Source organism: Mytilus edulis, chromosome 4 (assembly GCF_963676685.1).
Source record: "Mytilus edulis chromosome 4, xbMytEdul2.2, whole genome shotgun sequence".
NCBI classification, from domain to species: domain Eukaryota; kingdom Metazoa; phylum Mollusca; class Bivalvia; order Mytilida; family Mytilidae; genus Mytilus; species Mytilus edulis.
Window position 1 is genome coordinate 40,845,059 of NC_092347.1, and position 10,142 is coordinate 40,855,200.

Consider the following 10,142-nt stretch of genomic DNA (forward strand, 5'->3'; position numbering starts at 1 on the left):
AGCGCTAACAAACATGTCTATGCGGCATGGGCTTTGATCATTGTTGAAGCATCAATGTAAGGGGCATTTAATATCTTAATAAAACTATTCTTATTTTAGATACTACCTACCTACCTAAGTCTACCTAAGTGTTTCCAAACGCAGGAGATCAGCTTGCTCCTCTATATTTGGCTCTATTTCACTGTCACTATCACTGTTGATCACTGTGCTACCTCCGATCATGAAGTTGTAATCTACTGTGTAGTCATAAATCATAGGATGTTCTTTAATATTTATCTAGTCTTCGTTCGAATGTTTTAACGTTTTTGGCAGTTACAATTGTCTCAGGAAAACTGTTCCAGACTTCCACTACTCTGTTGGTAAAATAATACTTTCTAACATCCAGCCTGCTCCTGTTCTTGACTAACTTCAATGAATGCCCTCTTGTTGTTGAACCACTACTTAATGTGAAAATACCACTTGATGCCCTTTCATCATAGATGTGATTGAGAATCTTGTACGTCTCGATCATGTCGCCTCGTAGTCTACGATATCTAAGTGTTGGTAATTTCAAGAGTTTTAATCTGTCTTCGTATGATAGATCTTTCAAGTTTGGAAGCATTTTTGTAACCCGTCTTTGTACGTTTTCAACTGATTCAATATCCTTTTTCTTATACGGACTCCAAACACTGCTGGCATACTCTAGATGGGGTCTAGCTAGTGCTTTGAATAGTAAACAGAAACTCTTTTAGTCTAAATACTTAAATGACCTTCGGATTAGTCCTACTAGTTGGTTGGCTTTGTTAACCTGTGTTTGTATATGCTTGTCAAATTTAAGCTTAGAGTCTATGTTTACACCTACATCTTTCTCACATTCCACAGTTTCAAGAGTTGTTTCTGCACCATCATATGTTGGCATCTTGTATCTCTCATCTTGGTTCTTCGTTTGTTTCGTGGATATTGGCAGTACTTTGCATTTATCAGGGTGGAACCGTAACAGCCATTTCTCACTTCATCTGAACAACTTGTACTATATATTGTTATCTGATATTGGACGAAAGATGTTGCCCTTTTATGTAATTATGTAATACAAGTTACGATCATTTGAAAACAAATATTAAACAGCCAAATGGATGCACAAGAGCTAAAGTAGGAGTCATAGATCCTATTGACAACAATTATCTGCCAAATTTTATTGATTTTGTAACATTTGTTTCAAATATGACCAACTTCTTATCCAAAATCACCAGCACCGTATCAGGACCCACCAGCACAATGACAGGACCCACCAGCACAGTATCAGGACATGAATAAATTGAGAAAATGCTAAATTTTAATAAATTGCAATGTTTTTTCACAAAATATTTTTGTCGTGTTGATTGCGGTATAGAAAGCGGCCTCTATGAGCATATTTGTTTTATTCTTTCAGTTCTAGATTTTCTGAAAATGAGCATTTTTGTGTTACGCTTACTGAAACAGTTTTATTAGAGGGTCAACTTTTTAATGGTTTACATATGAACCCATAAGAAACAAAATTGAAAAATCTCAACTGTTTTCTTCCTTTTTTTATGAGTGAAAACGTCAAAAATCATCATTTTCGTCTTTGTTACATTTTTTCATTGATCACCAGCACCCGTCAGGACCGAATCACCAGCACAGAACGTTCTCTCGCAGGACAACCATACCCACCGTGTAAATGAATCCTGTTTTGTATTATATATATATACACAGAACCAGATACATAACTTGTAAATTAAAAGGTAGCAATCATCAGGACAGAGTGAGACTCGAGGACATATAATTCTGACTGTCCTATTCCTTAATGCCGTGATTTAACAGAGAAGGAACAAATACAAATTTTCAAGTTTTTCGTTGGTTGTGGATCGAAACCAACTATCCCCTAATCTTGCACTGGCAGCGAGATCACTATCAAAAGTACACCAAGGCAGTCTTATCATTCAATATAAAGCTCTATATGTAACATATTTTTCGGTATTCTTTGACTTTAATTCAATTAACTGGCTGGCCAATTTAAATTGTCACATTAAACGAATATGTTAGCATGATTAAAGGGTTCCTTATAAGTTTCATTATATATATATATATGTTGCACCTGGTCATCAACAGCTTTATTATCATCGCGCCAAAGTGATCGAGTGGATTAGCACATCATGCTCAGTATAAAGCGATTTGGTGCCATGATATCTTAGTAGCGTGAGTTTGAATCCCAGCAAGGGAAGAACAAACAAGAGGCTCTCAAGAGCCTGAATCGCTCACCTTGATTTTTTGGCATTTATCTTTCATTTAAAAAGTAAATATATGTCATTTAAGAGTTTAAGTGTCAAATTTCATCGTAGTTTTGTTTTTGTTTTTGTTTAATGTATATTAATAAGTGTTTAAAAATGCAGTTTTTTTTGTTGTCATACTTTCTTCAAAAGCAAAAGAAAAAGGTGTTTGGTGTGAGATTTTGAAGTTTGTTAGGTTTTTAAAAGGTGATAAATTGCAGTTGACTTGAAGATGCTTACATCAACATTGATTAATCTGTTGCAAATAACTGTCTCATTGATTATCATACAAGCTATCTTTTTTTCTATATTTGGTTCAAATAGTATGGAGAATGGAAATAGTGAGTTTTAGAGACAATTAATTGAAAATACGGTACAAGATAATTGCAGGTAGAAAACGCAGACATTTAATATGTCTTCAAACTGTGTAAAATTGTCCTTAAAGGGCAATAACTCTTTAAGAGGTCAATTGACAATTTTGGTCATAATGAACTTATTTGTAGATCTTACTTTGCTGAACATATTTGTTGTTTACAGTTTATCTTTATCATTAATCCTATTCAAGATAATAATCAAAAAACTGCAAAATTTCCTTAAAATTACCAATTTAGTGGCAGCAACCCAACAATGGGTTGTTAGATTCATCTAAATATTTCAGGGCTGATAGAACGTTACCTTATGAACACTTTTACCCCATGTCAGATTTGCTCTAACTGCTTTGGTTTTTGAGATATAAGCCAAAGACTGCATTTTACCCCTATGTTCTATTTTTAGCCATGGCGGCCATGTTTTTTTGACGAAACGGAAAGTAAAACACAAACTTTATTCTAGATACCCTAAGGATCATTCAGCTTAAGTTTTGGTTCAGTAGTTTCAGAGGAGAAGATGTTTGAAATAGTTTACACCAGACGGACGAAGACGACGGACAACCACGAACGTCAAATGATTGCTAAAAATTCGTTAATACAAATTTACAGATCTAACGATGCACTTGTTTATACGATATATTAACAAGTCTTCCACCAAACACAAAAGACAATTGGTTGAGAATTTTCTAGCTATTGTATGCATCAAAAGTTTTGCTTAGCAAATACCTTAATGCAGATATGAAGAGGATCAGACGAAAATTCAGGTGGTAATCAAATGACACACAGACCTTCAATCATGCTCAAATTTCTAAGGAAAAGAATTTATAACTTAAAACTAAAGACAATAGAAATATTCCTGACTTAAGACAGGCACAGAAACAATGTATCAGACTGTAATATGTTTTGTTTATTCTAGTATAATCAAACAAATTTACAATTATGTTATAGCACAGAAGTTAATATATTGCCTATAAAAAATATAATGAAATAATTACAATGAAATAAATAGAAGTTGAGGATATAAAAGAATAAGGTTAAAAAATAGGTTTAAAATTTAATGAATATAAATGCTGAAACTACAAAAACAATTATGCAGGACTCAGTGACATACTTGATTAAAAATGTATTTATTTTTTGTGTATTTTATGTTGTACAATCAATAATTAAGCTATTTATAAGTAGATCATATTTTTTTAACATTAACTACTAACTTACATAAATGCGCATCTGGTGCAGGAAAATTGGTACCGTTAATGTTATTACATAAAATTTCTAGATTAATTATCTTTCCTTTTTGCATCTTTAAATCATAATTTTGTCTAAGTCAGAAACATTGGCAAAAATATAAGAACTTTTTTCTCTCCATAAAATACTAGAAAATTTACAGTTTAGAGAGTAAAACTTTTTCTCAATTTGTTGTATGACAAGAATCGAAATGTTTCATTTAAGGAGGCTCGAGGGTATAAAAATTTCAGAAAAAAAATAAACATTTGTTTTTCATTACAAATTTTATTTATAACCTTTTGTAGTTTTTACTTTATCATATGGTACAAAAAACATTCAAAACAATAAATTCGTGTTGGCCCCAGATGACTTTTAAAATGTAAACATCATTGAAAAAGTTCCAAATTATCTCCCTTTGGTGAAAAATGCCATTTTTTGGCTTTAACATTGAAATATCTCTTTTAACTCATCGGTGACCTATATTTTTTAATATAATTTTGATATATGCTGTACTTAAACTAAATTATTGTAAAATTTGAGCGATTTCTGTAATAAATTTCTTTTTTTATTTCGATATTACCTTTATTTCTCCTATTAGTTCAACAGAAAAAGAACACTTTTATGCTTTTTTCGAAGGCAGATTGTGAGCGCAAATGAACGGTGACCCCATTCTTTTATTTTATTTTTCTAATAACTATAAGATAAAGTTCATTTATAGAAAAATATAGAGAAATCCTATATAAATGATTTAGACCCGCGAACCGAAACCCCTTAAAAATAAAAATTTACCTTTTTAATTGCTTACTGTACATCAAATATTTCATGTAATGATTTTATGAAAATAAGAAACAGAATGACGTGTTCATCAATACATAATCACAGTATCAGTACCACTGTAAAAGCATTTTATTTGATTGTCAATTGTCATGCTGTAGGAGTCCACTAAAAAAGGGGGGGTCGGAGGGGTTCCGATCCCGAAATCCGAAGCAAAAAACTTGAAATTCTGATGTCCCGATTTTTAAGAAATTTAAATCAAACATCCGGAAATTCAAAAAAAAAAGAATTCAAGGATCCCAAAAGTATCAATCTATCAATCCCGAAGTCCCAAGCTTAAAACACCTGATTCTGACATCCAGAAAAAGGTCCTGCCTATAAAACACAAAATTCCTAAATTTTGTCAAATCTAACTATGGCAATCTTTATCCAGTGCTAAATAGAATTATAAGCATGATCAAGATTAAGATCTGCTTATCATTTAAACCAATGACTATTTCAGTAAAAATAATAATTTAACCAAGAACCAATTGAAAAGGGCATTTATGATCAGATAAATTTAACACAAGATGGCACGTTTCAATTCTCTTGCACCAATAAAATGAGGTTATTTCAGATACACATTTACAGTACAATTCATGATTTGAAGAAAAGAAATGGCATTGACCTGTATTTGAAAGAAATATCTTTTTCCAGTACTTGAAAGTACAAATCATGGTAAAAATAGTGTATGTTGAATTGAGTCTGTGTGACTCACTGTAACTTAAAACACTTACATTCAATAGGATTACATTTACTTTTGATTAATTTTATGTACTGTATATATAACACATATATATGTTTACAACATTGATTGATTGTTGGTTGCTTAATGTCCAGTGGCAAATATTTCATGCATATTCAGGACGAGAACAAGTTCACAATAAATACTATAGGTAGGTCTGGAAATAATAGAGGCCATCTGGGATGATGGTCGGGGAAATTTGGACTGCCACTGGAAAATGAGGGTATATTGGATAGGGACAGAAATTTTGCCTTGCAACAGGCCACCTACGGACCCCTCAAATATGTTTACAACATGTTTATTTCTAAAGAAAAAATAATGAAACATAAACACTTCCCCAAATTCTAATAAAAAATCACTTTTGAGATAAATTTTTGTTTAACAGGAATGAGAAGCCATAAGTTTCAGCATTTCTTTCGGGCTTTTGTCTGGAATATTGCAGTAAAGAAAGTATTAAATAAAATAATAAAACAAATTAGAAAACAAACACAGAAGACCTCAGTTAAAGAAAAAGTTTGTTAACTTATGAACAGTGCCTTCGACAGCAACTATGGGTGATAACAAACACCAGCCAACAACTGGCTGTTAAAGGATGATGTTAATATGCATTAAATATTAAAATTAAAATATTAAAAAGAATATAAAACAAGAGGCTCTCAAGAGCCTGAATCGCTCACCTTAATTCTTTTGGTTAAATCTCTCATCAATGATTATTTTGGCTTTTCAATTTATCTAAATGTTTTTTGGATCGTCCTATTTTCTTCAAAAGCCAAAAAAAATAATCATTTTCTCCTATGTTATATTTTAGCCATAGGAGCTATGTTTCTTGACATACAAGGAAATAAAATATAAAATTTATACTAGATACTCTGAAACTCATTTAGCCTAAGTTTGGCTGAAATTGATACAGCAGTTTCAAAGTAGAAGATTTTTTAAAGTAAGTCAACATGATGAACAAATTGTGAAAAAAGTCTTTAAAGGGCAATTACTCCTTAAGGGGTCAATTGACAATTTTGGTCAAATTGACTTAATTGAAGATCTTACTTTGCTGAACATTATTGCTGTTTACAGTTTATTTCTATCTATAATTATATTCAAGATAATAAACAAAAACAGCAAAATTTCCTTAAAATTATCAATTCAGGGGCAGCAACCCAACAACAGGTTGTCGGATTCATCTGAAAATTTCAGGGCAGATAGATCTTGACCTGATAAACAATATTACCCGACGTCAGATTTGCTCTAAATGCTTTGGTTTTTGAGTTATAAGCCAAAAACTGCATTTGACCCCTATGTTCTATTTTTAGCAATGGCGACCATGTTTGTTGATAGATCATAACTTCGGATACAATTTACAAACTAGATACCCTAAGGAATATTCAGTTAAAGTTTGGAAGTATTTGGCCCAGTAGTTTCAGAGGAGAAGATTTTTGTAAAAGATTACTAAGATTTATGAAAAATGGTTAAAAATTGACTATAAAGGGCAATAACTCCTAAAGGGGTCAACTGACCATTTCCGTCATGTTGACTTATTTGTAAATCTTACTTTGCTGAACATTAGTGCTGTTTACAGTTTATCTCTATCTATAATAATATTCAAGATAATAACCAAAAACAGCAAAATTTCTTTAAAATTACCAATTCAGGGGCAGTAACCCAACAACAGGTTGTCTGATTCATCTGAAAATTTCAGGGCAGATAGATCTTGACCTGATAAACAATATTATCCCTGTCAGATTTGCTCTAAATGCTTTGGTTTTTGAGTTATAAGCCAAAAACTGCATTTGACCCCTATGTTCTATTTTTAGCAATGGCGACCATGTTTGTTAATAGATCACAACTTCGGATACAATTTACAAACTAGATACCCTAAGGAACATTCAGTTAAAGTTTGGAAGTATTTGGCCCAGTAGTTTCAGAGGAGAAGATTTTTGTAAAAGATTACTAAGATTTACGAAAAATGGTTAAAAATGGACTATAAAGGGCAATAACTCCTAAAGGGGTCAACTGACCATTTCCGTCATGTTGACTTATTTGTAAATCTTACTTTGCTGAACATTATTCCTGTTTACAGTTTATCTCTATCTATAATAATATTCAAGATAATAACCAAAAACAGCAAAATTTCCTTAAAATTACCAATTCAGGGGCAGCAACCCAACAACAGGTTGTCTGATTCATCTGAAAATTTCAGGGCAGATCGATCTTGACCTGATAAACAATATTACCCCTGTCAGATTTGCTCTAAATGCTTTGGTTTTTGAGTTATAAGCCAAAAACTGCATTTGACCCCTATGTTCTATTTTTAGCAATGGCGACCATGTTTGTTGATAGATCAAAACTTCGGATACAATTTATAAATTAGATACCCTAAGGAACATTCAGTTAAAGTTTGAAAGTATTTGGCCCAGTAGTTTCAGAGGAGAAGATTCTTGAAATAGTTTACGACGACAGACGACGACAGACGACGACGGACGCCAAGTGATGGCATAAGCTCACTTGTCCCTTCGGGACAGGTGAGCTAAAAACAATGCCATCATGCGAGGAAAAAATAATGCAGCAAAAATTAATATCAAACATATTGATAAACAATTGAGGCCGACTAGTTAAAGAATATATTCGTTATATAAAATAGGCATGCATAGATACATATATATAATATTAACAACAATGATAATGAGAAAATCAATCAGAAAAATAAAAGAACAACTGTAAACAAAGAAGTAAACAAAGAAAAAAGAATTCCTGAGATAGTTGAGACATTTTTCAAAGAAAAAAGTGTATTTATAAAAATGTCTTTTGGTTCCAAAATCTCCTTCTTACAGGAGAATCCATAAAAATCTCTTCACAAAGAGAATTGATTAAAATCTCCTTCTCACAGGAGAATTGATAAAAATCTCAGCAGATAGAAATGATTAAAATCACCTCCTCACAGGAGAATTGAAGAAAATCTTAGCAGAGAGAAATGATAAAAATCACCTTCTTATAGAATTGATAAATAAAAAGCAAAACAAGGTAATATGTTCACAGTAGGGTTTAATTCAAATAGTTCTCCATTTAATGTTTGGATTTCAGTACATGTAACTGCAATGATCGATGAAGACTGAGATCACTTACCCATTTTAGAATGTGACACAAACTGTATCAATTACCAAAACTTTTTGGTATTATTCCTGCACATTTTTTGAAAAAGAATTCTAAAAGAAATTTTGTCCAGTTTGCAGTTCCTTCTTAAAGCAATAAACAATGTAAGAAATTGGTTCAATTTATAACAAAAAGTTCTTACAAATTTGATAGCATTTGCCCCATTTCAAACACATCTTATATGCAAATAATACAAACTAAATTAGATTAAATAATTAAATAAATAATTTTGTTATCCTGGATATAACATTGTTTGGATTACACAAGATTCTTGTAAAAATCTATATTTATCATAAAACATGTTAAAGACCAACTTTTATAAAATTGCCCTCAAGCAATGTCAAATGTTACAAAATGTAAAAAAACTGTATTTATAGAACTAATAAACAAGTGTTTGGTATCATTAAACATATTAGAAACCAACTTTTACAAAGTTGCACTAGAGACAATCTATGGTGTATTACAAGATTTATTTCACTTGACCGGTCGGAATTTAAGAAGTTTGCTTATTAAATCCAGTCCATCTATACACAGGAATTTTGGGATAAACTCATCCATGAAGTGTCCAGTTATTTGCCCCAAATCATTCACTCAGTTCTTTTGTATATGCATTTAGCCACACTGATAGGTGATAAGAATTCAATATTAATTATAATGGCAATCATTCTTATCACACACATCTATAAATAGACTGTCCTTATGCAAATTAAAAAATAACCTCCGCCCAATCAGTTAAAAATAACATTGGTAATAAGAAGAATGAATTAAACTGTATTTATAGAAGATATAAATAAGTACTGGGTATTAAAAAGTGTTTAGATTGTCATTGTAATGTATCACTGTTAACTAACTGGCACACTTAAATCAAATAATGAAGTTGGTCATTTAAAAAATACCAAAAAACAATTTTAACTTTAAATATGTAGAAATATGAGAGTTTTAGAGATTAAACAACATTTTATTTTGATTTGTCCAAAATAGAACTGTGTGTATATAATTGTTATCTAAATAGAACTGTTCAACGCCAAATAAGTTTAAGTTAGATATAGATATAAACTTATTCCAAATTCATTTTAAATCTCCTACTGAAAAACCATGTAATTTTCTAAAAGTCGTTTAAATAATTGGATCTGTAAAATTGTTTCCATTTATATAATCGATATTTATTTCTATGTTTCTGCTGTTCTATTCTGTCAGTTTGTTTGTCATGTCTTTTATTAAAGAATTGAATGCTTCTTTTTATAACTTCATTGGGGTGTGAAAGCGTTGACCGAAGTACATTTTTCTGCGCTTCATTCTAAAAATGTGGGCACGTTCAATGCTTTTACAACCCTATGAAGTTACAAAAAGAAGCATTCAATACTTATAACTACATTTTTTAGCTAGAATCATGAAAACTCAAATTTTACCAATTTTTTATTTAATTCACCTGTGCACTTTATTGTGGGACCTCGTGCTTTCACGAATGATAAGTTTTATTGTGTAATGCAATTGCTTAAGGAATAACACGTGATGTGCAAGTTAGCCAATCAGAATACCGTATTATAATGAACCATACATCTAATGTAATAATAACTTCTTGGA

The 10,142-nt window shown here is 31.4% G+C and overlaps 1 protein-coding gene across 1 annotated transcript; it reads right to left on the reverse strand.

Moving 5' to 3' along the window:
- Window positions 1-265: 265 nt before the first annotated feature.
- Window positions 266-898, reverse strand: LOC139521378 (uncharacterized). The gene is made up of 2 exons (XM_071314857.1): window positions 853-898; window positions 266-702 (listed from the first exon to the last, which is right to left on the reverse strand). The coding sequence occupies exons 1-2, from the start codon at window positions 896-898 to the stop codon at window positions 266-268; spliced, it is 483 nt and encodes a 160-aa protein (XP_071170958.1).
- Between the last annotated feature and the right edge of the window lie 9,244 nt (window positions 899-10,142).